The sequence below is a fragment of the Vitis vinifera genome, chromosome 5 (genome assembly GCF_030704535.1).
Source record: "Vitis vinifera cultivar Pinot Noir 40024 chromosome 5, ASM3070453v1".
NCBI lineage: Eukaryota > Viridiplantae > Streptophyta > Magnoliopsida > Vitales > Vitaceae > Vitis > Vitis vinifera.
Window position 1 is genome coordinate 24,067,462 of NC_081809.1, and position 27,788 is coordinate 24,095,249.

Consider the following 27,788-nt stretch of genomic DNA (forward strand, 5'->3'; position numbering starts at 1 on the left):
CAAATTGGTTGAGATCCCGCTTTCTATTGATAACGAAGTTATCGTTTTCTCGAGGTTGAGCTTTCAAAGCGGGATTGTCCATTCATATTTTATCAATTTAAAATTTAAAGATAAATAAAATCATTTTTTAATTTACAAAATATTAAGGAAAAATTTTAACTATTACATAAATGAATTTTAAAATTTCCTTTTTAAGGAAATAATTTATTATTTTATTTATTTTTATACTGAACTATTTTTCATACCATATCAATGAAGTAATATAATATAACAAAGATACTAATACTTCAATAATAAATTAGGACTTTTAAATTAATTACGCAAAAGCATTATAGATTAAAAATGCTTTAATCATAATTATTCTCAAACGGGCTTTTAATAGTCGAAACTAAGAAAGTGACCTCTCATCTATATAAGTCACGATTGATTGTCATGCACTTTAGTATAAAAAAAGATGATCACTCAATTTATCTTATTCTACGATCTTTTCAATCAGAAGATAGAAAACATTTCTTTCAACCTACCATAAATGGACATTCACATTAGTATGCATTGTAGAAGCTTTGGAATCCATCACATGGGTAAGTGTTTGCCCTAAATTTCCACCATGTCCTAATATGAAAATGTAGCCATTCAATCTTGTTAGCATGGTAAATTTTTAAGGAACCAAAAAAAAAAAAATGGAAAAGAAAAAAAAGTTGAAACTTCATGCAAATTGGGCTGAGCCTAGATTAGTGTTATTACAGACCATTCAACATTCATTGGATATTAGCACAGCCCAAGCCCAAGCCCAAGTTCAGCCCACATAGTAAAATTCAACTCCTAACACCAGATAACTTTAATCGAATTTGGGTTGGACTGGCCCACTCAATCAGTCCACTAATTTTGGGTTGCATCGCTTGGGCTAGCCCATGTGAGGTTTGGCCCACTAAAAATAATCTACCTCATGCTTTCACTTTTCTTTTTATCTTTTTAATTAATCGGTGTAAGAAATAAAACTTTAAACTTTTAATGAGACTAGTAAGCGTGTATATGCCATGCACTTGAACCAATCAATATACACGTCATGTTTGGTTAGCCGAATATATAATAGGATAAAGTAATAAATAAAATATTATATCATATTCTATTTTGATCGACGGGATATAAGTTATCATTAATATAAGATTCCGCTTTCTATTGATAACGAAGTTATCGTTTTCTCGAGGTTGAGCTTTCAAAGCGGGATTGTCCATTCATATTTTATCAATTTAAAATTTAAAGATAAATAAAATCATTTTTTAATTTACAAAATATTAAGGAAATTTTTTTAACTATTACATAAATGAATTTCAAAATTTCCTTTTTAAGGAAATAATTTATTATTTTATTTATTTTTATACTGAACTATTTTTCATACCATATCAATGAAGTAATATAATATAACAAAGATACTAATACTTCAATCATAAATTAGGACTTTTAAATTAATTATGCAAAAGCATTATAGATTAAAAATGCTTTAATCATAATTATTCTCAAACGGGCTTTTAATAGTCGAAACTAAGAAAGTGACCTCTCATCTATATAAGTCACGATTGATTGTCATGCACTTTAGTATAAAAAAAGATGATCACTCAATCTATCTTATTCTACGACTTTTTCAATCAGAAGATAGAAAACCTTTCTTTCAACCTATCATAGATGGACATTCACATTAGTACGTATCGTAGAAGCTTTGGAATCCATCACATGGGTAAGTGTTTGCCCTAAATTTCCACCATGTCCTAATATGAAAATGCCCTTCAATCTTGTTAGCATGGTAAATTTTTAAGGAACCAAAAAAAAAAAATGGAAAAGAAAAAAGAGTTGAAACTTCATGCAAATTGGGCTGAGCCTAGATTAGTGTTGTTGCAGACCATTCAACATTCATTGGATATTAGCACAGCCCAAGCCCAAGCCCAAATTCAGCCCACATAGTAAAATTCCACTCCTAACACCAGATCACTTTAATTGAATTTGGGTTGGACTGGCCCACTTAATCTACATATTTTATGAAGGTATCTCAAGTGGGCCCAACCCAAGGCCAGTCCACTAATTTTGGGTTGCATCGTTTGGGCTAGCCCATGTGAGGTTTGGCCCATTAAAAATAATCTACCTCATGCTTTCACTTTTCTTTTTATCTTTTTAATTAATCGGTGTAAGATATAAAACTTTAAACTTTTAATGAGACTAGTAAGCGTATATATGCCATGCACTTGAACCAATTACTATATAGGCCATGTTTGATTAGTCGGATATAGAATAAAGATAATAAATGAAATATCATATCATATCCCATATTTGATTAATGACGAGATATAAGTTATCCTTGATATGAAATATATTATTCATACTTTTTTTTTTTATCTCTTTCATATGAAATATGTTAATCTTATACTATGTAACATGTATATCCTATATATTATAAATTTATTTTTTTTTACCAATTTTTTATTTTTTTTATATACTTATTTTGCAAAATAATTTTTTTATTATAAATTAAATTTATGATTAAAAAAAACTAAAAAATATTTATAAAATAGAATAATATTAATATTTGTTATATAAATAATTTTTATATATTGAATAATATAATATAAAAAATTTATTCATAAAGTTTAAATATTTTAATCATGAATATTATTAAATATAATAAAAATTTCATTTAAAAAAAATTAGAATATAATATAATTTTCATTTTAAACATTAAAAATATTGAATATATTATCTTATAATATCATATCCATAAAATATATATATAAATCATATGTCATGTCGTGATGTGGTAGATTATATTTGATTAATGAGTTTGTGAGTAGATTTTCTTAGTTGATTAAGGGTATTTTGGGAAAGAAAAAGTTGACAAACATATTGTTATTAAACTTTTTATTATTAATTTTTAAAGATTTTAGTGAAATAAATAATAGAAAATTCTTTCAAATTTTAAATACATGCTTTTATAAATATTTCCTTGACACCCACTGACCCACCTTCGCTTAAACCCTCAAAAATCACTAAACCCTGAGGAGTCATGACTCTTATGGGGCTCTCCTCTCATCTCTGAAAAGTGAAAGCACAGTGCGAGCTCAGAAGCCCCCATGAAGTTCCTCCTCCGATCTCCGCTAAAACCCCACCACTACCACCGCCAAAGCCGCCGGAGCTTCGGTGACGCCACCATCAAACGGGTTCAAGACCGGGGTCTCGAGCACGCGGTGGAGAAAGAGAGGAGCCTCAAGCCCATGCTCAATATCAAGAACCTCATCAAATCTGAACCCTCCAAGTCTGTGCCCATCTCCCTCATTTCTCAAAACAAAGAAGCGCTCGGCCTCTGGACCCGGCCCATCGATTTCATCCGCAGGTTTCCCTCCATTTTTGAGGAATTCCTTCCGGGAGGGATTAAGATACACCCACATGTCCGCCTCACACCGGAAGTTCTCAGCCTCGATGGCGAGGAGTTATCCATCTTCCAAACTGAAAATTATCGAAAACAAGCCGCGGACCGGCTTTTGAAGCTCTTGATGCTTTCAAGAATCAATAAAATTCCATTGACTATTGTTGATCGATTGAAATGGGATCTGGGTCTTCCTCAAGATTATGTGGAAACGTTGGTTCCGGAGTTTCCGGACTATTTTCAAGTCACTAGTGCGGAGGATCATTTTTCGGGTTCACGGGGGATGCGGGTTTTGGAATTGGTGTGTTGGAGTAATGAATTGGCAATTTCTGTGATGGAAAAGAAAGCCATGGCTGGCCAGGGGGGTTTTGAGAAGGGAATGGCTATTGCTTTCCCTTTGCATTTTTCCAGAGGTTTTGAGATGGATAAGAAGATGAAGAAGTGGGTTGATGAATGGCAGAAACTGGTCTATATTTCTCCATATGAAAATGCCTCACATCTTCCTCCCAAAAGTGATGAATCAGATAAGTGGGCTGTTGGGTTATTGCATGAGCTTCTTCACCTTTTTGTTCCTAGGAAGACAGATAAAGAGAATATATTGTGTCTTGGGGAGTATATGGGTCTTCGGTCGAGGTTCAAGAGGGCCTTGGTTAATCACCCGGGTATATTTTATTTATCGACTAAGACTGGGATGCATACTGTGTTGTTGAAGGAGGCATATAAGAGGGACTTGTTGATTGAGAAGCATCCACTGATGGAGATGAGGTATCAGTATATTCATCTTATGAACACTGCAAAGGAAGATAACAAGCCGATTAATGCTCCAGGAACTAGTCCTAAAAAAGAACAGAAAAATGCTAGTGATGCCAGTGGAGAAAAAAGTGAACAAGTGGAGGATGCTGAAAGTGGGGAAGAATATGAAGGTGAGCTACACAGTGATGTTGAGGAGGCTAGTGATGACGACTATGAGGATGAGGATGAGGATGATGAAATTGAGACTCACAGAGATGCGCACCAGAATGTTGCATCCAATAGAAGAACAACTAGAAAAGTGAATTTTGATGCTAGAGGACCTTTAAGAAATCCTGTCCAAGAAAGGTCAGGAGGAAGATTACCTGGTGGAAGAGAGGGACAAGGATACCCTGGTGCAAGAGAGGGACAAAGATACCCTGGTGCAAGAGAGGCACAAAGGTACCCTGGTGCAAGAGAGGGACAAAGATACCCTGGTGCAAGAGAGGGACAAAGACACCCTGGTGCAAGAGAGGGTCAAAGATACCCTGGTACAAGAGAGGGACAAAGATACCCTGGTGCAAGAGAGGGACAAAGATACCCTGGTACAAGAGAGGGACAAAGATACCCTGGTGCAAGAGAGGGACAAAGATACCCTGGTGCAAGAGAGGGACAAAGATACCCTGGTACAAGAGAGGGACTTCGTTCTGGTAAAAGAGCAGAAATGTATAATGGCAATAAAGTCCGTGGACGATCATCAGAGAAGTCAAATTTCCCAAGAAGCAGGGGGAGGTCATTGACAGACAAGAGGGCTTCTTTTCAGTAAAGATTAGATTCAGTTTATTTGCTGCAGACCATGTGGAATAGGTATGCTTCTAAGTCCAAGTCTCCCCTTGTTAGTTGTTATGATTTTTTCAGAATGACCATCTCTTAGGTGCAATGCATTTGACATTCATGTGCTTAAAATGCTGTAATGTTGTGATTGAGTTGCGGTAGTGTATTTAGGTTTACATCAGTGGCAGAGCCAGGGAATTATCTCAGAAGAGGCATGGTTGTGTAGTAACAAAATAATAAAATATTAAAATAGATAATAAATTAATTTTTTTTTAAATAATAATGAACAATGCATTTACTTAATATAGCTAACTATCATTTTCTTTGAAAAATTTTATATTTTGCAATATTTTTATAATAAGCTCATTATTAATGTATAATCAAGCAATCAAAAACTTTATGATTTTTTTTTTTCACATATGATATACAAAATTAAATTATTTTAATGAAACATTAAAAAAAAAAATTAAAAAAATCAAAATTGTCAAATTACACACAAAGTCACATGTTTTTGTAGTTGTCAATTCAAAGGCTTAAAAACATTTTTGTTTGTAGTTTGTGGTCATGGGCCAAGTTGTTTATAGATGATGGACCTTTACCTTTAATCAACTTTTTTGATTGTATGGACTATAGGTAAGGGCAAGTGAGGTTTTTTGCAGCCCCTCTTTTCTTTTGGTTCTGCCTTTATGTGTCTACTGCATACTTCCTGTATTCTTTGGGTGGTCCTTTGAGTGCCATTTTCTTTTTATTTATACTATCATGATTTTACCTATCAAAAAAAAAAAAAAAAAACTTACCAACCATTGAATCTATGAAAATATCAAAAAATGTTAGTTAAAATAAAATTTAAAATTACTAAGGCCTATTTTGAAGGATATTTAAAAAAAAAAAATATTAAATTATTTTAAACCACGAATGTTAGCTATTAGTTAAGATTGACATGCATCCTAGGTTGCATCTCACTTCATTCAAGTGTGTGTGTTGTATTGTGCTTTGCGTTTAAGCTTTAGAAGACTTTTGCGCCTTAAGTGTGCCTTGCTCCTTTTAAAACTATGGAATAGGCTTGAAGTCTGAAAGCTCGTTCATATTAAATTAGAAATGAATTGCTTTTGCAAAATAGCTTTCAAGAAGGGGTTCTAGAACTTGAATTTATTTAATTTAGATATAAAATGTATGTCTCGCCTTTTGATTTAAAAAAAAGGAAAAACTCTCCTTCTTAAGTCTTGGCTTGTGAAGCATATGCGTGGTCAAAAAATTTTGCTTAATTTTTTAAGTATTGAAGAATTTCAAGGTTGCTTACCTTGAGAACAACCCTAAAAACCCATTTTAACCATGGGTTTAGGTATAGAAATTGATACTAGAATTATTCTAGTGTTATGCAATACAGCTTCATGTTTGCATCCCCTTCTATGTGTAGATTTGACTGATGTTTGGTGTGTGTGTGTTTTGTCCTTAGGTGGAAGGATCGCTTTTTAGTGTCACTCAAAGCTGCATTTCTCCTTTGCTGTGTGGTTTGGTAGGATTAAATTGTTGATCTTGGTTTAACTGGGATTTTCCAAGCTAATGTTTTCCATGCAAGTTTCACTTGGAATTTATGGTTCATGACTTGGTCATTGCCCATCTTGTATTGTTAACTTCTGTTTATGGTGGCATCATTGTTAAGGGGGTTGTTGCTTGGTCATTGCTTTTGTAGACTTTGTGGAGTAGTTGGGGTCGGGTTAAGGGGGTTGTTGTTGGTGTCCCTCTTTGTTTTTTGTGTTGCCTTAAGGTGTTTCTTTTTATACATCCAGCGTACCTTGGAACGATTTTTTTTGGCTTTTCTTTTTACAAAATGATTCTGTTTACCTATTGGAAAAAAAAATGCATTTCTACTTGGATATCTCTCAAGCTGCATGTACATGGAACAACCTTCTGGTTTTCAGAATCCAAATTTACCCACACATGTTTGTTGCTTGAATCATGCACTTTATGATCTGAAGCAAGCATCACATGTGTGGTTCACTAGCTTGCACATCTTTCTTCTTAAACTTGGATTCCTTGTAGTAGTTGGTCAATTGACATGTGGTATCATTTGCTCCTAGTCTATATGTTGATGACATGATTCTTATTGGGACCAATTTTTATGGCTTGTTAATGATCTAAGCTGCAAACTTGCCATTAAATATCACGAGAAACAGCATTATCCTCTTGGAATTGAATTCCATTCTTCTGATTCCATCTAAATATGCGTGAGACATTCCATCTTGTGCCCTAATGTTAGGATGTAAGCCTTCATCTAGACCAATGGCTTTGAAGCTCAATTTTCTACCTCAAGCACAGATCCTTTTCCTGATCCCACTCATTATAGAAACATTGTTGGGGCTCTTCAATATCTTACTTTCACTTGACTTGATTTCAGGTATGCAGTAAAATCCATGTGTCAATTTACATATGCTCCTACCATTGGCCATTATCAAGTGGTCAAGAGGAGTGCTTGTGATGTTGGTTGCATGTTAGATTATGAAATACAAATTCTTAGATAAAAAAGTTTGGATTTATATACATTTTTAGATGGTGATTGAGTCGGATGTCCTCTAACTCGATGTTCTACCTCTGGTTTTTGCATTTTTCTTGGTAGTAACTAAGAGACAACCCACTGTGCCTCAATCAAGCTGAGGCTGAATATCAATCTGTAGCTTGTGTTGCAGCTGAACTGACATAGCTACTGTCACTTCTTTGTAATATTGGTATTCATTCCATTGCAAAAAAATCTTCTCCGTTGTGATAATCTTAGTGCTTTATGTATTATCATTAATCCAGTTTTTCCTGGTCAGCTAAACATGTTGAGCTTGATTACTATTTTGTGCGGGAAAAAGTTGCACTTAGTGATCTTATTACAAAATTGTTTGCTCAAATTCTGAACTTGCCAATATCTTCACAAAGCCGCTGTCACAAGCCTCACATTGATAACTTGGATTTTGTTGTCCACTCCAACCCAATTTTGTTGTCCTCATGATCCCATTCGAGAAGTTCAGAAGACAACATATTTTAGCCAAAACTCTGGAGATTGTGACATTTTCAATCAATTTATTAATGTATTGATTGAAGGGTAATCCCTATCATTTGGATCCTTCCATACTTGTAACCATGGTTATATCATAATGAGGTTTTTTCTCTTCTCATTTTTTGCAGATAAAAACAAAACCTTTGCCCACTCTTAAATCCCAACTATGTGATTGGGGAGATTGGCCATCACAAGGTTCATCACATCCTGTTCTACCCTGGTCAGCCTTCTGCCACTGTGGTCGCTCAAAGGGAGCCAACAGATTGAGTGACCATGTACGTGTTTCTTTTGTTCCTTTCCTTCCTTTCCTTCCTTTCCTTCATTTCTGTGAAGGATCCTAGTATTTTCCTTCTCTCCTTAATAAAATTCCATTTCCTATAACTAAAAGATAAAATAACAGGGGGGAAAAGAAACAAAAAGCAAAAACTGCCCCTCAAAGTCCAAGTCCAACATATATTTTCATGAGGAACACAGCGCCATTCTAGATATAGGATGAACACTCCTCTGGCATGAAGAATAATATGAAAATACTGCACCCCTCAAGTCTACAAATTCTATAAAAGTATTTCTGCAAGTGGATGGTTTGTCTTGAAACAGCCAATAGACCAAGAGAACCTGTGTAAAAGCTGAAAGTCTTCCAGTAAAAAGTAGAGCGGATATGGGTGATATGAGTTGGCAGAGATAAGGGTTTAGACTAGGAGCATGATTTAGGATCTGTTGCAGAGTGCTGAAATTCACTTGGTCAGAGCATCTTGAAAGATTATACTGGTATGCTTGCTTATAATCCAAGTTGAAGGGGCTACAAGTAACCACAAGAACAATGATTTTCGGTTTGGAATCCCGGAGTGGTTCCTGGCTGCATGTACTGAGATGGATGTTGTATGCTAGCTACTAATCTTAAATGCGGAAACTCTACTGGCTTATTGTGCCTTCTGGGTGTTGTTTCTGGTGGCATTTAGTAATATCTTTTGTCTGCTTCTTAGCCGAAGGATTCCTCATCCATCTCCTGGTTAAGATTCTTCTTTTCTTTCAAGGAAAATTCTTGTTCTTATGAGAAAGAGAGTTATGGGGAAATGCAGGTGCAGGCATCTCAATATAGGACACCAAAAAATGTGAAAAATTTACTAATTTTACAGTTCATGTAATCTGAGCAAACTTTATCACATCGGCTGACATGGTAGTTCATTTTTTGTTCCTGCTCTATTTATGCAACTTTGAAAAATTGCTTGATTCTGCAGGTTGGCAGGCGGTTCTGCAAAGTCTCATTTTTTCAGTTTAGTGATGCCACACCATGGTGACCTGATACCCTCATGTGCACTGCCACTGTTGCCGGCCGGGAAACAGACTTCATTTGTCTTTCTGGTTCTCCATCTTGTGGATGATGTGCTGCTGCAATTCTCTGTGAAAGGCATCCCGCAGCTTCAATATCAAGAGACACAGCTTCTGTTGTTGTGGTGGGGAGGACTTTGAGAACCTTGGGATAGTTTGTCTATCCACCACGGCAACACAGTACTCAGGTCCCTCTGATCTCATACTCTCCCTCCATTACTTCATGATATAATTCACAATACTAAACTTGTTGGACCTCTATTTTGTAATTTTGCCTGGGGATATCATAAACAGGTAGCTCAGCTGGAAGTCTTCCTTCTAACCCATTTCTTATTTCATGAATATTATGAGTAGTGTCTGTGTTTGAAGAGTGAACAAAGGAATGGATTTTAAGTTATTAAAAGTTTTCAACACCATAGAAAATGAATTTCAATGAAACCAAGCAGATCAGCAAGGAAGCATTCAGTTTGAATACAACCTTTACTATATGTTAATTGGCCGGTTTTACACGAGCCAGCAAAATTAAAAGCAGAGTTCCATTGTAACATATTGCAATTTCTTTCCATATCAAACTAGGAGTTACAACATTTGAGTTTGTTCAGATTGATTAACAATATCTGTAAGTAGCAGGGAAGCTGCTGCATAATAAATAAACGGGACCATCAATCCTAAAAAGGGTAAAAGGCTGGGTTTGATATATAAGCTTTACGTAATAGTAATGGCCTGTGACATGATTCATAAAACTACATCAAGGCTTAGCAAACTTGTAGTTAATTTCAATACCCCAAACTCGGATCATCTTTGATACGCCCATTGAAATCAATTTGAAGCCAATTTGAAGCCAATTTGAAGATGTTGTGATCTGATATCACAAAAACCTCAGCCTCCACCTGCAGTAGCTTGTTGAAGCATTACTTCCAACATAAATACAACTAGCTATCTAGTTATGTGTCAGTGCTTCATGCTCTGCATAAGAATGAAAAATTTTGAACTCATGATCAGCATATTTGCAAATCTAACAGCAGTACTCACTCAGGCTCAGTGAGCACTGGTTTTGAAGGCTTTACCAAAATGGATAAACATAATACTAGTATAACTTCTACTTGTGTGATTCTGATGCTTTTGTCAAGGTGGATGGTTTTGGGTTTTTCTAACTACATGTGCTATGTGTGAATATAAAGAAGATAGGCTAGGCTAGACGGTTTCTCAATACATGTGTTACATTAGAATACAAAGTTATAGAGATTCCATACTAATAGTTTTGGTGATGGCGTCAGTTTTAGTTAATGGCCCTATTTCAATCTTGAATTCGTATATTCAAACTCAATGTCAAAAACAATGGAGCAACTCCATTTACATGGGATGTCCAAACACATCCTAATTTTCTACTGGGAAACTCCATGGAAATAAAAAGATCTCATAAACCAAAATAAAGGCTAGAGAGCTGAAATCAAACATAAACAAAACATGAATGACTGATCAATCTGAAGAAGAAAAGGCTTGCTTACCCTACTTACTGGTTCTATCTATGCTGTAAAAGCTCCTGCCTTTTAGCTTCAAGGTCTTTCAAATTGTCAACAACAACCTCAACTTTCTTTGATAAATGTTCATTATGGTTTTCGACGTCTTTAACAAACATTAGAAGCTGTTCTCTGTATGCTGATGTTAACCGTTTCTTAACCCGCAGTTCAGCAGTAAGTTCCTGGATTTTCTTATCCTTCTCATCCTACAGACATAGATGAAGAAATAAAAACTATTTGAAACAGAACTGATGTGAATGAAAGTTAGGTATGCATAAATGAAAAAAAAACAATGCCCATATACTGTGAATTTAACAAGGCATCCATGCAAGAGCACGTCTCCATGATTCAATTGATACCATTCATTAAATCTAAACAGAAATCATAATTAACTAGAAGAACCCACATATAATACATTAGATTGTAGCTTATTCTATCATATATTAGTACATTATGATAAACAAGATAATTATAGCTGGAGAAAAAAATGAAAATAAAGCATTTTAGACATTCCTCATTATATCCCCAACATTCTAAACTTCTTTGCTTCAGGTAACCATCTAAATGGGGATGCCTTCAGCACCCTGGAATAATACACAGTAAGTAGATTTTTACCCATGGAATCCCAATTCTTATGTACCACAGCAATCCATGTTCCATTACTCCATGGAGCATGCTGTAAATATGGGTCCTGTACATGGAGGTTTGACTTACTGAATGTATCTGCTGAACCTGATCTTCATTTTTTAACCATTACTAGTTAATTATCCATAAAAATTCGCAACGGTTATTGGATCTTATACCCTGATGTTACCTATCAAAAAAAATTAATAAATTCTTATACCCTGATGTCCTTGTTTTGACTCCCCTAGGCTGTCAAAAAATGACTAGATATTTACCCAACACCTTTAGCATGCAAGTGATTGTGTGAATCTATGGTTGTGGGGTTTCCTCATGCCCAATGAAGGATTGGATTTGTGCAGTTTCAACTATTCTTTTTTCTTTAAACTTATGACATTTTGCTTTCTGTTTATTGGAAAGACTTCTTATTGTGTTCAATTTTTATGCAAATGATTTTTGTTTTTGCAATTGGCAGTCAGTTAATTGGTCACCTCTTTTATTGGAGATGGAATAAGAATTACCTTAACAGAATGAATGTACAAGGTTAACAGATCCTTTACAGCAAAAAAAGCAAAGAACACGACTCCCCAATGATCCACTACAAGCAACAAATACCTAACAGGAAAGTGAAGAAAGCTTACTAGAGTTGGACGACTCTTTTGCAACTGAACCACCAGAGGATGATTATGGTCCCTCACAAATTTCCTAACTATCCACTGCCCAGGCTTCTCTCTCTTCACCAAAATCATAGCTGTGCAGCCTTCTCGTCGTCTGTCTCGCTTCTGTGTTTGAAGGTGCCTTGCTTTTTTATTGTCAGAACCCCCTCTACATCCCAGTCCACGAGAGATAATTGACCCATCACGCTCTGATTTACGGGATGATAAAACTCTAGTCACAAATCCCACCCTTCTGGCATATTCATCATAGAATGCTTTGGCAGCTCCTTCTGATTCAAATAGCATGCCCTCATATGGTTCTTGAACTGTATCACCTTCAAATGAAATTAACTCCCCTCCAGCAGAAGTTTCCATTCTTCCAGTTTCATTATCTGTTGGAATTTGCATATCTACTATCACATAACAATGTTAGGCGTCATCAGACAAATGCAAAAAAATTCTATGAATCAATATCATACCTTCTAACCAGACTATTTACCTATTAACATGCTACATATCAAGAGAAAAGTGCTTCATTTTCCAATAAATTCAATGGGGATAAGGATGAAATATTTTATGGTGCTTCATTTTCAAATAAATTCAATGGGGACAAGGATGAAATCATGAAAGATAAAACTCATAATTTGCAATTCCAAAGGTCATCAGTTAAACTGCAGTGTTCATGCCACCTAGTAAATAGTCGGATTTATGCAACGCACCATCAAATTTTGTACAACCAAATAAGAAAGCAGCAAAACCTATAAAAAATAATCCATATTGAATATTTCAGTAGGATAACCACCTAACAGTAGGAAGGCAGTAAACTTCTCACCATTGAAATCATTAAATGTTTTGGAGTGTGCTGGGCAACATGATTATGTTTATGTACCAAAACAGTTGGATAATTATATTGTGGGTATCAATTAAAAGAAGATGATTGCAACTAAATTGGAATAGCAGTTGAACAAAATCAATACAAAATATAAAATATTATCATCCAAAGATTTCAGACCAATTAAAATAAGGTAAGAAATTAACATTAAATTTTGTATCAGGCTATTCGGTCATCATGAAACATTAAAATAATATTGAGAACAAGAGCTTAACCAAGGAAGGCTATGTTCCCTGCAATACCTATATTCCAATTCTTGAATTTCCTTTCAGTCTGTTAAGTTTGTCATTAGATCACAACCATGAAGTTTTTATGCCTAATTCAGCAAAGACGAAGAAAGGTGTTTTTCCATCATCTTTATGAGCCTCAGTCTCTATGGATTTCATTGTCTCCATTTTGAATTGGATATCCGTTTCAAGGTCATTTGGGAGAAGCTGCTCTGGCCTATCCAAGTCAGTTGGACTCAGTCATCCTATCAAGGCCAAGGTTCTTACCCTCCAAGATATCTATTGAGATAAAGTAGTTAGTTTTGTAGTAGGGGTGATTCATTAAATGGATATTCTCTGATCCTCATGGCTCAGAGAATTATTCATCTCGCTAGAGCAGTTGTCCATCTTGCTTCTTTGGTTGAAGTGGAGGCTACTCATCATGGGGCAAATTTCAGGGTGAGGCCACTTCTCTCCACCTTAAGATGGTTAAAGCATTTTTGTGTGGCCCTTGTAATAATTCCACCCAAATCAATAACCTGATATCATGGATGTAGGAGGGAAATAATTGCATAGGATTTTTAACCCATAAATCAACAGAATTAAGCTTCTATTTGGCTGCTAGAAAACAGAAGAAAATCAAACCAAACTCCTAGTTTCACGTTTTTTATGTTGTTGTGGTCCCCACAGAGAAAAGGAAAAAAAAATCAATAATGAGAACTTCAAGATTCAAAGTTTCCACTCTTCCATTCTTTTACATCTTCTCAGCAACCAACCAAGAGGATTCTAAACCTCAGAAAGTCAAATGAACAGTTTACATTCAGCCATTTCCAATAAATAACCCTAGAGAGTGATTATCTTACGTTAACAGCATCAAAATTCTTGAGTTCTTATAAATTTCAGCACAAGCCAACAGCCAAACATGGTATATTTGGGGAGAGATTCATAAAGGATTTAACTCCACAAATCAACAGGATTGCCCCTTTGTTTGGATGCTGAGAAAACAGAGAAAAATCAAACATATCCCTACGCTTTTTCTACTTTTTGTTGTTTTGCTCCCCAGGAAATGAGGAAAAAAAATCAATATATCTCAGAAGTTTTATTCTTTTACTTCCAGTCTTCCATACATTTCCTCAACAACAAAATGGACCCAAAACCTCAAAAACCCCAACAGAGGTTTCTCATTCCCATGAAACTCACACATGCATAAAAATATCATCAAAAATCCAAATCTGGAAATAGTGATTTTTTCTCCATCAAGAGATAGAGAATTTTTACTCTTTTTCCTGCATTTTCTTATATATCAAATGAAAACAATTTTGTTGAGTAGTTAAAATTTCCATCCAAAAGCAACAGCTGGAAATGGCGATCTGTCATTCAGGACTAAGAAAACTTTTCATCCTTCTAATTTTCCCAGCATTTTCTCAGCAACCAAGCGGACCCAAAACTTCAGAAAGTCCAACCAGGGTCTCTCATCCTTGTGAAACAAAAAAAGAAACACACATGCAAAGAGATTCTCCCGATTTCAGAACATCGAAGCAAAAAATTTTATCGAGTTGTTGAAAGTTCCATCCAAAATCACGAGCAGGAAATAGTGATTCTTCTATTCAAACACAGACACTTCTACTTTTCCCTGCAGTTTCTCAGTAACCAAACGGATCCAAAACCTCAGAAACTCCAACAAAGGTCTCTCATTTCCATCAAAGAAACAAAACAAACGCACATGCAAAGCAATTCCCCCAAGTTCACACCACCAAATTCAAACAGATTCTTTTGAGTTATTAAACAAGTAATCCAAAACCAAAACCAAGAGCTGGAGATAGTGGGTTAAGCCTAGGGTTTGAAAAATTGAATTGTGGGAGGAAAATAAAATACACTGATCCATGCAGACAATTGAATAGAGAAAGAACAAATTTAAGAAAAAAAATCAATAGTAGAAGGAGACTTACCCACTGGTTTGAAGCCCTAGAAATCTTGAATTTTCTGGGGCGATTATGTCTAGAACTTCAGATTGGCCCTGTACGGAAATTTTAGCAGCAGCCTTTTCATAGTTGTGTTCATAACGTCACAACCTTCTTTATATACACCATAAAAAAAAATGAAAAATGATTTTTTTTTTTTTTTTTGTCCTTCTTGAATTTTCATGTTTTTAGAAAAGAACTAGAAAAATTATTTTTCAAATTATTGACAACAGCCACATTGGAATTCTCTATATCATATTAAGACCTGTTTTCAAAATAATTAGAAAAAAATTTGGTTAAAAACCTAAAATATTTTTAATTTGTTTTAAATATTTTAAAAATAATTTTTATATCTAATATTTTATTTTTAATTATTCTATATGTTTGTGTAATTATTTCTTAGAACATCTTTACAAAACAAATAAAAACAATAAAAAATAACTAAATGGTGTGTTTTGAAAACACTTTGTTTTTTATTTTTAAAAACAAAAAAGGAAAAGAAAAAATTTGTTGTCAAGGGGTTTTTGTTCCGTAAAAGGAAAAACTGTTCTCCAACAAGCCTTAGGTTTTCATTTTTTGAAATATTGTGTGAGTAAGTAAAAATCTAATTTGAGATTTTATTTTATTTTTCAAAAAATTTGAAAATTATTTTCTAAAAATGATAAATAAAAGATCTCTGCAAGTACAAACATGATAAATAAGATAATTAAATCATACCAAACTTATGGCTTATTTGGTTACATAAAAACTTTGCCTAATATAAAAAGGAACATATTTTACATATATATATTTGATAATTATTATTATTATTATTTTCAAAAATTTTAAAAATAAACCCTTCTTTGATGCATTTTCTTAAAAAAAAAAAAGGAAAAAAAAAATGTACGACTTTATGGGTGTTTGATAAACCAATTTAATAGCTTAAAGTGATTTAATAACTTATTTTAAATTATTAAATAAATTAAATATGTTTGATAAAATAACTTAATGGTATCACTTAAAGTAAAAAAAATAATTTTTACGTAATAAGTAAAAACAATTAACTTATTCTTAAACCAGACCTCTTTTGCCTTAATTATATTTTATAAAGATAAATATATCAATTTGATGATTTAAAATAAATTTTAATTTAATTTTATCAAACAATATTAACACTTAAAATAAAAATTAAGTAATAAATTTTAAGTCAAGAACTTAAATATAATTTAACTTAAAATAAATTTAAGTAATTAGGTAATAAAAATTAAGTTTTACAGCCCTTTTTGGGACTTTTTTTAAATAAAATAAATCAAGAAAGGACTTAAAAACTATTTTTAAAAATTTTTAAATTTGAAGTCTTAAAAAAAATTAATACCTTAATTTCTTTAAAAAAAATTAGAAATTATTACATTTTTAAGATAAGTATTTAATAATTTTGGCATCTTATACATGAGTTAATATTTTTCAAAACACTTCTTATTTCAAAAAAAAAAAAAAAAAGTAAGGATTAACTTCATTCATATTTTTAATATAAATACATGAAACCATATTTGGTTTCAAATTTAGTAAAATAATAATCCTATAAATTTATTTTGTATTATAATTAAAAAAAAAAAAAAAAAGAAGATATTTTATGTAAAAATAAAATAAAATTATGGAGGTATATTTAATAATTCTTTAAAAAATAAATTTTATAAATCAAATACATTCTACGAAACCATTCTTAAAACAATTTTAGATTTTTTATAACAAAAACCATGGTTGACAAAATTTATTTATTTTATTTTATTTGTAATATATATATATATATATATATATTCTGAAAAAAATTATTTTTTGAAATAAATTTAAAATATTTTCAATTATTTTAATATGGTGGAAAAAATAAAAATATAAAGTTAAGCTTATAATATATTTATCAAGAATAAGTAGGAAAACTATTTGTCATATTTGAAAATATATATAAACTTACAAAATATTTATTTGAAAACTATACTTCATATTTGAGTTTTCAAATAAAATTTTATTCCTAAAAAAAAATAAAAAAACCTATGTTTAATCAAGAATAATTCTATAAAAAAAAAAGGTTCTCAAACAATTAGGCGGGATCATAACCAGTTTAATAAATAAGTAGGTAATTTTTATGTCAACCTACGTAACATGAATTTGACCCATATTGACCTATTTAGTAATCTTGTTATTAATCTAATTATATTTTAAAACTATTTAGCATATATTTGACACATTTTAAATTTATTTTTACATGATTATTATTCGTGTTAGGTTTGAATTGAGCTATGTAGTAGAATACCTAAATATTGACAAAATATAAACACAGACCCACCAACATGAATTGTCATCCCTACGATTTAGGAATAGAAAAAACAAAAGTCTATTTATGGTTGAAATGTTTTAAAAGTATTTTTTATATCATTAAATATGTTTTGAAAATAACATTTTCTTGTAGTATCATATTTTTAATCCTTCTCCATATTCATATAACTATTTTTTTAAAACAATTAAAAAAAATATCTAAAAATATCTTCTTCTTTTTTTGTTTTGAGAACAATAAAACCATTTTCTATTTTTTAATTATCAAACATCTGTTTTTTTTTTTTTTTTAATTCTAGAGAATAAAAAACTGCTTTCTAAAACAATATACAAACAGGTCCTTATCGTTGTTGTTTCTTTTTGTCTCCCATAAAGTTATAAATTATGAATATATTTGACAAATTTTAAAAAGTGTTTCTACCTTTCTAAAGATTTCCTCCAATCACTACCAAATGGACTTTATATATCAAGTGGTGCATGTAGACTTTGACATTAGCCCTGGACATCCTTGATAACAACCATAAAAGAAAACTAACTTGTAAAATTTAACCAAGAAAATTTGCTTCAACCCCACAAATTGGTTTAGACTTGCACCACATCTTACAACTGCTTCTGAAACGTCTAGTTCTCGTTTACACTAACATACTGCTGCACTTCAAAATAACAACGTAACATTTTAGAGAGTCATGAGAATTTTAGGGGTAGCAGGAGCAAGAAACAATAAAAGTTAAAACTGGAATGCCATCGGATTTACTAAACAAGGTGATACCTTTTGTGTTTGGGTGCAATCGTCTCCACCGAGTTGAAAAATCCACAGCTTGTGTCACTCATTCTCTTCAACTGTCTTCTTCAGGGCCAGAAGCATCCATGACGTCGACAGAAAAGCTATATTCCTGGTCACAACCCAGATATGAGTCGCACATGAAATAGAGAGTATACGACTTCCTTCCAGCTTCTGCAGGCACGGCAAATTCAAGTTTCACTTTCGACTTTCTCTGCAAGGCAACCCTCTTGATAGCCAGCAATTGGTTGCTTTTGGTGTCACCCACGACAAGCCACCATCCTTCTTCTTTGGCTTTAGGATACCTGGGGGCATCCACTGATCCCACTTCTGTTCTCCCTTCAAGATCCCGTTCGAGCATGACTTGCAATGTGATATCATCCCCAGCCCTCAAGTTTTCACTGTCTAGCACCTCATATGTGATATCAATGTTGGGGAAGCGGTTGCAGAACCTTGCAATATCCAGCAACTGTGAATCTGACATCTGCAAGAGCTCCCGCCTCTCGTCATCCTCCATCTCCACCAAATCAAAGACTGTTTCTATACTTTTGCCAGGGTTTTCCTGGCATCTCTTAGCCAAGTCCTTTGTGAAGTGTGGAAGCTGCAGAAGCATGGAATCACGCTCCCACATGCCCTGTGTCACCATTTGGCTCACCTCCATAGCAAGAAGAGCCAGGTTGAGCCACCCGTTGCTGGAAATGACATCAACCATTGCTTGAAGCAATCTACCAGCAGAAAGGAGCACCTCTCGCTGGTCCAATGCTAGATTCCCACCCACAATTTGCCGCGAGAAGTGAGCTTGAAGCAGCGCATTTGCCTTTATATGTGGATCTGTGCATTTAGGATTTTCAAAAGAGAACCTCTGATGATTAATCAACCTTCGAATCAAATCTTCCTCCCCTGGTCGTATTGGAATTTGTGCATACTCTGATGCAGAAGCGAGAATCTCAAGAAGACCCTTCATCTTTGTTTTGGAAGTCAAAGAAGAACTAAAACGCTCTATGGTAGTGTAGCTGATATAATAATATGATGCTATCATGCCAAGGTTCAACGGTGAGAGGTCCATGTCATCCTCGATTGCAACACATTTACTTGCTTCCAAATCACTCAATGTGTTCTCTACACTTTCTGAAAGGTGATCAGAAAGATGCCTGTGACTAACTCCCTGAAGATTGTAGTAGTTTGGATTTTGAGTGAGCCTCCTATACATGAATGTCCAAGTGAGATAATCCACAGCATCTTGCTTGTTCTCAATGACTCCAACAACTATTTCAGCATTCAAATTATCATGCAGGTAGTGCTGCAAATGACTTTCAACTGGGAATGCTTCATACAAGAACTTCTTGTAGTATTCTTTACGAGGGGCATGACAGAGGATGACACATTTCCCAGAATTATCTAATAGAGGTCGACTGGCATGGCCCATCATCTGTAACAGATCAGTAACTGGGTAATCAGTGTGAGCATTTTCGCGCCCATCATAATACTGGGTTCCCATTACGACCACCAAATGAGCTGACAATGGCACTCCCCAGCATAATGAACTACTCATAACACAAACCTGAATCCACCCAGCTTCAAACAGCTGTGACACAACTTCCTGATCCATACCAGTTAAGCCCTCATGCAAATAACCCACTCCATGACGTAGAGTGGCCCTCAACATTTCTTCTTGAATCTTGCCAACAAAAGGCTCTAGTTCTTCTGGAGACCGTAAGAGAAATGTAGGGTTCTCTCCACCATCTGCACTAGAGTATGTCGTCAAATCCACAGCAGTAAGTCGTACATGCTTCCTTGTAGGCACAAACACAATAGCAGGTTTTCTATTCTTGGCATGTTGCACAATTGCAGTATATGTTGGTTTTGTCATTGCTTGCATCCTCGCTTCAAAATTAGCTATATCAACTCCCTGAATGTGTATTTCCAGGGGCACAGGACGCACACCAGGAGGGAAGTTGAAAAGGCCATGAGATGTAGCCCCTATCCATTCCCCAAGATCCTTGGCATTTGCTAGAGAAGTTGACAGAGCCACAATACGGATCTTGTTCTCACCCTGACTCGCAATATATCTCATCCTAGAGACTATCACCTCCAAGACAGGACCACCTTGCCCCCCGATCAAGTGGAGCTCATCAATAATGAAGAGACTAACCTGTTGAACATGCTTCCGCTGTTTCCAGCGGCGAGATAAAGCATCCCACTTCTCAGGGGTGCTGATTATTACTTGACCTCTCTCAAGCAGTTTCAAGTCAGTTGCTGTTTCCCCCGTTAATTCAACCACTCGCATTCCAAGACCTCTTCCAAACTTCCTTTCCCAATCACGATACCGTTCCTTAGCGAGAGCTTCAATGGGAGCAATATAAACAGCACGCACTATACTCTCAGATCCTTTTTGATGGTTTCTCAAAATAGCAAACTCTGCGCATATTGTCTTCCCACTCCCTGTAGGTGCTGCAACTAAAACATTGTCATCCGTATTGTACAAGACAGTGAAAACCTGAGTTTGGATAGGATTAAAGTGCTTAAATTCTTGATAAAGGGCTTCATATGATGGATTTCTTAATGCAGTCACAGGCAGCGGTTGCAAATCCAACAGCTCTGTTGGTGGTGGATACTTTTCTGGTAAAATAAGGTGCCTAAAGGAAACAGGCAAAACAGACTGTGACCCAAGCCATCTGTCCGACACAACACGAATGAAATACTGAGGAGGCAATGGTTCATAGATCGGCACTGTGAAGTTCAGAGTGTGGACTTCATCAATATACTGCTTCTTCATCATAAAATACTCATGATGAAGAATATATTCCCCATCATTATCTTCTACAATAACCCAAAAAGGTTCCACGAACCCATGGACTTTATCCTCCCACTGAAAATCTGGTGTGATAGTGAGCTCCACCCTAAGAACAGTACGAGTAATTGGCTGAACATGTGCTGCAAGGTCAAGCTTTGGGAACTGGTGAATGAACTTGTGAAGGGTTCTGCCCATCTTAGGGTAACGTATAAGCTCTCCTAACTCCTGTGATGAAAGGTCATAATACCTCTCCCACGCAAGATCCTTCTTCTCCAATTTCATTAAAATTTCATTTGGAATTGCATTGAATTGGCGAAGTGGTGTCTGGACACTCCACATCCTCTTGTTAACCATTTTGCACAAGTTCAAAGCCTTCTCAGTCAATTGTGCCCATCCTCTTTTCAACACAATCTCAAAAAGAGCCCGTACAAGACGTCCCGCACTCTACCAAAGAGAGGGAAAAAAAAACACACAATGAACAAACAGAAGTAACACCATCCAACATTGAATAACAAATGGAAGGAAAAAAAATGTATCCATGATAACTACAAACCTGAGTTATGAACACCATGTCAGATGTTAGTGAAAGCCCTTCGAGCTTTAACTGTGAAATATATGCTTGGAGCAAAACATTAATCTTGGCACTAGGTTCTTCCAGGCTTTCCTTGATGGGAATAGGAACACGATCTAAGAGCTTTGCTAGTTCCATCTTCTCATCTTGTCTCACTGTTACATATTTAAATTCTTCACTCAACGAGAATAGCCGACAAAGCTCAATATCACCCATAGTTGGCTTTAAATGCTCGTTATATGTCGATATTGTCCCGTGGGTTATATAGTAGTAGCTAGCAATACGGCCAAGGTCTGTGACCTGGAAATATCCACTTTTTCTATCATATTTAACCAAGTTATTTCTGTCCAAGATGATTGCAGCGGAATGAATCTGCAAAAACATTAGATCAATATCAACATATATAATAGGTATAATCACAAAACAATGGTAGAAAATTAAAAGAAACCACCATCACATGTTCAAACAAACAAAGAATAGAGTATCAGAAAGACAGAGCAGGAATACTTAAAAGCAAGAAGAAAGTCATCATAAAATAAGTAAACTTGTTAAAAATGGGAACACTGAATAGAACCAAGTTGAATTCCCATGGGTCAAATAGTAATACAAAACAAAGCTTCTACAATAAACCTGGGTACAGAAGAAGCATTTTTGGTATAGTGGTAAGACCCTTCTCAAAACCTACAGGAGAAGGTTTCAGAATTCAAGTATAGATTCTGGCCCTTTTGGTAGAGTCGGTTGCAAGCTAAAGCTTTCGGAATTTTTAATCTCTTTGTGAAAGAAGATTCTGCCATTGTTACATCCGATGACTAAGACAGCAAGAGCTTCACAAAAATTTGATAGCCAAATGGTTGATAGTAGTTACTACTTTACAGTTATATTTTTCTTTGTGCCAGGACCCCCACTAAGCCAATCATGTAAGATGCTTTAGCAAAGCATCTTGTTTCTTTGGCAAGAGATTTTTTGCCTCCTTGTATCAAATCTTGATTTAACCATTTACTCTTTTTTTTATAGCAGCAGCTGGAGTCACTTTTTCGGACTATCATAGACCTAATTTCCTTCTTTTGGTCAAATCATGGATAGTCTCACCCTTCTTTACACTTACTATTTCAATGCAATGAAATGGTTTGTTCTTTTTTACTTAAAAAAGGAAAAATGAAAAATGAAAACCTTGTCTAGGACAGCTGAATACCATTTCTCTATTTGTCAAGAATATTCATCAAAGCCAACAAAAGTATAGAATGCATTTTATGAGCTGAAATGTCCCACACAAGAGCTAGAAGCAGTGTTAGAGACCTAGAAAAATATGATCCTTAACTAAGATTTCCATCCAGTTATTCAGTAACTACAGCATAGGTTTCGAGAAAGCAGAAAAGAACACAAACCTACAGAGGTGAAATAAATAATGACTTGAATAGATCTTATCTGTATATTTTTATTGAATGAGACAAATCCCTTGTTTCTCTATGCACTTCACATAGTCTACTAAACGCTAATCCTAATTTTTATTTTTTTTGTTTGATAGGCAAACAATTATATATAAAATACGCCAATCAAAGAGCAGGAGGCGCACCCCAATTACAAGGGAGGTACACAAAGGATATCAAAACAAAAAACAGAAACACCTCAAAAAAGCACACAAAACACACTCTCTCACTAACACTAATCCTATATTTGAGTCAAACATTTTATTATTGTTAGCATTGCATCTTATAGCAGAGATATCATTTGGTATATTGTGCTTCTAATATAGGGTCACTGCACACCAAAAATAAATTAGCCTCCACGTGTTCTACAGAAAATTTTATCCCAGGAAAATTTCCCCTGAAGAAAAAAAAAAAAAAGAATTTTGTTTGCCAAGATTTTTGTTTTCCAAGGATAAGCTGAACATATGTCGTAATGTTTTTTAACCTTCCACTGTATAATATCCATAGAGATAAATGGATATCATAATTCCTGAAAGAAAAAAATCGTAAAAGCTTTATCTGTTAAAACCAATGGCGCCTCAGTTCATTATAATTCTAAACAATATTGCAGTGAGTGCACTCAGCCCAACATTTAATATATTTTTAAGAGATGAGAGGGGTGAAATCATTCAAAATCTTTAACTTAAGGGCAGAACAACTGTTTCTTCATTTCTTTTCTGCATTAAAGTTGCTTCAACATGGCAATGGCAAATTTGTATTAATTGTTGTGATATCCCATGTTTGTCCTATATTTCCATTATCTTCATTTGGAAATAATAGAATAAATTCAATAAAATTTCCAACCTGATCTACCAGTAAATCTGGAAAGGTAAATGGTAACAAATGAAAGAATAAGCAGCAAAGAAAGTGACAGGAACAGAATAATATAAAAAAATAAATTGAAAAGATGCTAATGATGCTTACCAAATCGGCCCTCCTTTCCTCCAAGGTTATATCTCTTGTCAGAGCATCATGTGACAAACCATAGAGTGTAGGATTTCGTAACATGCGAACATACAGGTAGGTGTACCCGATCCAACTGCAGGCTTCTCTGGCATTTTGAACAGTTCCAAGAACAATTTCTGCATTCAACTGATCAGCCAGTTTAGAGACAAATTGACTTTCAATAGGAAGCTGTTGATTCATCAAAGAGAGATAGTATTGCAGTTCACTGTGGCCGGTAATGATTATTCCTTCTCCATAAGAATCATATTGAGGCCTTCCTGCACGACCTAGCATCTGCATAACATCCAGAGGGCTTAATTCAGTCCATGCTCCTTTTTCTGGATTGTAGATCTGGGTCCCTTTGATAATGACAGTGTGAGCGGGCAAATTGACACCCCAAGCAAGAGTTGCCGTGGAGACCAACACCTGCACATGTCCATCAGCAAAAAGTTCCTCAACAAGCTGACGATCTGCCCTAGCCATCCCAGCATGATGAATTGCAAAACCATATGGCAAAAGGTCTTTAAGGTCATTGTTCTTGACCAACTCAGTATGGCTATGGAGAATCTCTCGGCTTGCACTGTCCTCTTTCAAGAATCGACCAAGAGTGTCATTAGCAAGTGCAGTATCTCGTATTGCACGAGCTGTTTTGGCTGTTTCTTTCCTTGAGTGGACAAAAATAAGAACTTGATGCTTTCCTGCCACAGCCATAACTTTTTCATAACAGACGTCATTCATCAACTGGAATCTCTGCAGGGGTTTCTTTACTGTGATTCCAATGTACTGCTGAGCAAGAGGGCAAGGTCTGTAACTATTGTCAAAGTGGAACAATCCCTTTTTAAGATCAACACGTAGAAACAGTGCCACATCTTCATAGTTAGGAAGTGTAGCTGATAAACCAACCAGCCGAATATGCTCTTTTGTAGTCTCAATTTGCCTAACGGTTCTTGCAACAATACTTTCCAGCACAGGACCTCTGTTATCATGAAGAAGATGGATCTCATCAACGATAAGAAGTTTCACAAGTTGTGTATAGGTGCGATCTCCTGACTTTCTGGTAATGATATCCCACTTCTCTGGGGTTGTGACAATTATTTGAGTTTCCTCAATTTGTTGACGGGTCAGTGACTGATCTCCACTAAGCTCTTTCACCTTGACATCATAATGCTGCAGGCGATTAGACAAATTACCAACCACCTCGGCAACAAGAGCTTTCATTGGTGCCACATAGACAATCTTATAATTGCTGTGATTGAATGACCCATCTGCATTCCTATTCAATGCAATCTGCTGAAGTATGGTTAGCATTGCCACATTAGTTTTCCCTGCCCCAGTGGGAGCACATAATAGAACATTCTCGGCTGTAAAAAGAGCTGTCTCATAGACTTTACTCTGCACCCTGTTCAACTGGGTCATCCCTTTGAAAGCAGGTTGTGCCCAGTCTGGCATGGCTGATATCTTTACTAACTCTTCACCTGGTCCTAATGCTGCCGCCTTCAGTGCTGGCACGTGAACTTCTTCATATCCCTTACTATGATGTCGGTAAGACCCTGTTGGCAGCTCACACTTCTTATTTGCCATCAAAAAACCACCTTGATGAAATGCAATGCCGTCAAGATCAAGCAATTGACGCTGTCCCTTCAACCAACCACTCTCTGCATCTCTATCAACAGGCCCCCTCCTATCCCTGTCCCCATCGCCACCACTCTCATCCTTTAAACGTCGAGCCTCTTCTCGAATGCTCTTCTCCAAGATCTTTTGTCTCTCTTTAGCAGTTGCCCTTGTGGCATGCAACTGCTCCAGAATAGCAGCCAAATCGGAACCAGAACCCGTCATTTCTTCTTCGATCTTCTTCCTCTCTTCTTGGTCTTCAGCCCTTGCCAAACGGGTACACCACACAATCTTCAGCCGATTCCTCAAGAGAAACTTAATGAGACTGAACTTATCAAACTGGAGATGCACCAAAAGCTTAGTTTCTACTTCCCTGTCATCACCTTCAGCAAGTATCTTAAGTACCTCTTCTGCAAGCTTCTGGCACTGTTGCGGGTCAATCTGTTGTTCATAAGCCTGAGAGATCTTCCTCTGAAGCCAATATGCATCAATGTCCTGAACATTTAGAGTCATACCTTCATTCGCTTCTTGCATATCATCATCATCAATCCCACCACCCATCTGCATAGCCCCAGAACCATTTTGTTCCATCACATCATCATCCTCCTCTTCATCTTCCTGGACCATATCAAGATCACTCTCCTCTTCTTCGTCCTCATTCTCCTCAAACTCAACAGCAACACCTACATCATCATCAAGAGCATCATCCCCATTAGCTGCAGTAGGTCCTGCAGCATCACCACCATCTTGAAAATCAGTAATAAGCCTCCCAATTGAAACCAACTGATCAAATATATGGTTTGGTATTGGGTTCAACAGTCTCTCGATCTCCTTTTTCTTGTCAGGGTTCTTAACCGTCTCATTTTTAAGGACAGCTAATATCTCGTCTGCAGCACCACTAACTATATTCAATGGCTGCCCACCCAGTTGCTGTTGAATAACACTGAGCATGGCCTCATAAGCAGCCCTAGTTTCCTTAGTCTTGGGCTGGTAAACACCTTCTTCTGTAGAAGATAGAACACTTTCTTCTTGAATGCGCCGCCTCTTGCTCTGCCGACTCAGCACAGGTTCAGATGCATTTTGTGGCTCACGTTCCTTTTTCCTCTTTGATTTCTTGAGCTTCTCATCCAACTCAGGTGGCCTTCCCCTGTAAGCCCGATCCCCAAATGTTTTAGGGTCTATTTTTCCATAAAGCGATTCGGGCTCACCAGTGGGCTCATGGGTGTCGCGAGGACGAGAGTCAGTAGTTAGAACAAGACTGGAGTTGGCTCGATATTCATACTGTTTGAATCTGGCATGTGCTTCCGCACCACCACCCAGATGTGCCATCTCGATATCTCAAATTTAAAACCCTAAATCAAAGCAACAAGCAGATCCAGTGTTTAGATGAAAACCAGCTATTTCAAGCTTAGCATTTGTTTAACTAGATTTTATTCAATAGACTACTATAAAAAAAAAACCCTCAGAAATTGAAAGAACATGTAAATGCCCTAGGGTTTTAACGAGGTTTCAGTCTATAAACTACTAAAACAAAATTCCCGTCAACTGAACTACAGATTTTTTTACAGGTCTGAGGGTTTATCTAGTTTTTATTCCATCATGATAACAAGATCAGTAGAAACCGAAAGAAGTATAAATATTCCTAGGGTTTAGCTAGGTTTTATTTTGCAAAAAAGGCTAAAACAAAATTCACACCAACTGAAACAACCAACCAGGAAATTGCAGATGGAATATAATACTCACAGCCACGGCGTCGACGTATTTGTGGCGGCGTTTAAGGTTGCAGTGGAAAGAACGAATGAAGAAGACGAGGGGTTAGGAATGTGGAGAAAATCTCTTCAGAATGAAGAGAAAAATTTAAGCCCCGGGTGCGGTCTTTCACTTTCCTTTTATATATGGTATAAGTATACCCCGAGACTTTTTTCGTTTTCATTTTTTTTTTTTTTTAAATATTTTTAACTTCATTTGCTAGGTCACACTTTTATTTAAGGATTATTTAATTAATTGGCGAAATAATCTTAAATTTATAAATATAACCTTCCATATTTTTCAACCTAAAAACTATCTCATTTTTTACAATTAAAAAAAAAAATACCTGCATTTATAT

General features: G+C 35.5%; 3 protein-coding genes across 11 annotated transcripts; 1 reads left to right on the forward strand and 2 right to left on the reverse strand.

The window, feature by feature from the left end:
- Positions 1 to 3,012: 3,012 nt before the first annotated feature.
- LOC100257588 (protein WHAT'S THIS FACTOR 9, mitochondrial) lies at positions 3,013 to 9,666 on the forward strand. Of its 3 annotated transcripts, XR_785887.3 has the most exons (3): positions 3,013 to 5,008; positions 8,147 to 8,293; positions 9,257 to 9,666. XR_785887.3 is itself a non-coding variant. In XM_010652276.3 (2 exons), the coding sequence occupies exon 1, from the start codon at positions 3,120 to 3,122 to the stop codon at positions 4,965 to 4,967; it is 1,848 nt and encodes a 615-aa protein (XP_010650578.1). In that variant the 5' UTR covers positions 3,013 to 3,119; the 3' UTR covers positions 4,968 to 5,008; positions 9,257 to 9,666. The 3 variants fall into 3 exon arrangements, 2 of the variants coding, with proteins under 2 accessions (XP_010650578.1, XP_059593132.1); XM_010652276.3 differs by lacking the exon at positions 8,147 to 8,293; XM_059737149.1 differs by lacking the exons at positions 8,147 to 8,293; positions 9,257 to 9,666 and adding an exon at positions 6,432 to 6,656.
- A 215-nt stretch (positions 9,667 to 9,881) lies between these two features.
- On the reverse strand, positions 9,882 to 15,313 carry LOC100249265 (protein FAR-RED IMPAIRED RESPONSE 1). 4 transcript variants are annotated; one of them, XM_002266468.3, is made up of 4 exons: positions 15,192 to 15,313; positions 12,130 to 12,554; positions 10,856 to 11,073; positions 9,882 to 10,313 (listed from the first exon to the last, which is right to left on the reverse strand). In XM_002266468.3, exons 2-3 carry the CDS (start codon positions 12,550 to 12,552, stop codon positions 10,870 to 10,872), a joined length of 627 nt encoding a protein of 208 aa, XP_002266504.1. In that variant the 5' UTR covers positions 12,553 to 12,554; positions 15,192 to 15,313; the 3' UTR covers positions 9,882 to 10,313; positions 10,856 to 10,869. The 4 variants fall into 4 exon arrangements, with proteins under 4 accessions (XP_002266504.1, XP_019075726.1, XP_010650579.1 ...); XM_019220181.2 differs by having other exon boundaries at positions 10,865 to 11,073; positions 12,130 to 12,557; positions 15,192 to 15,306; XM_010652277.3 differs by having other exon boundaries at positions 12,130 to 12,557; positions 15,192 to 15,306.
- Positions 15,314 to 18,036: 2,723 nt separating this feature from the next.
- LOC100244096 (DExH-box ATP-dependent RNA helicase DExH12) lies at positions 18,037 to 27,556 on the reverse strand. 4 transcript variants are annotated; one of them, XR_785889.3, is made up of 5 exons: positions 27,425 to 27,556; positions 24,050 to 27,033; positions 21,642 to 22,031; positions 18,283 to 21,532; positions 18,037 to 18,161 (listed from the first exon to the last, which is right to left on the reverse strand). XR_785889.3 is itself a non-coding variant. In XM_002266544.4 (4 exons), exons 2-4 carry the CDS (start codon positions 27,008 to 27,010, stop codon positions 18,350 to 18,352), a joined length of 6,534 nt encoding a protein of 2,177 aa, XP_002266580.1. In that variant the 5' UTR covers positions 27,011 to 27,033; positions 27,425 to 27,556; the 3' UTR covers positions 18,037 to 18,349. The 4 variants fall into 4 exon arrangements, 2 of the variants coding, with proteins under 2 accessions (XP_002266580.1, XP_059593134.1); XR_785888.3 differs by having other exon boundaries at positions 18,037 to 18,166; XM_002266544.4 differs by having other exon boundaries at positions 18,037 to 21,532.
- Between the last annotated feature and the right edge of the window lie 232 nt (positions 27,557 to 27,788).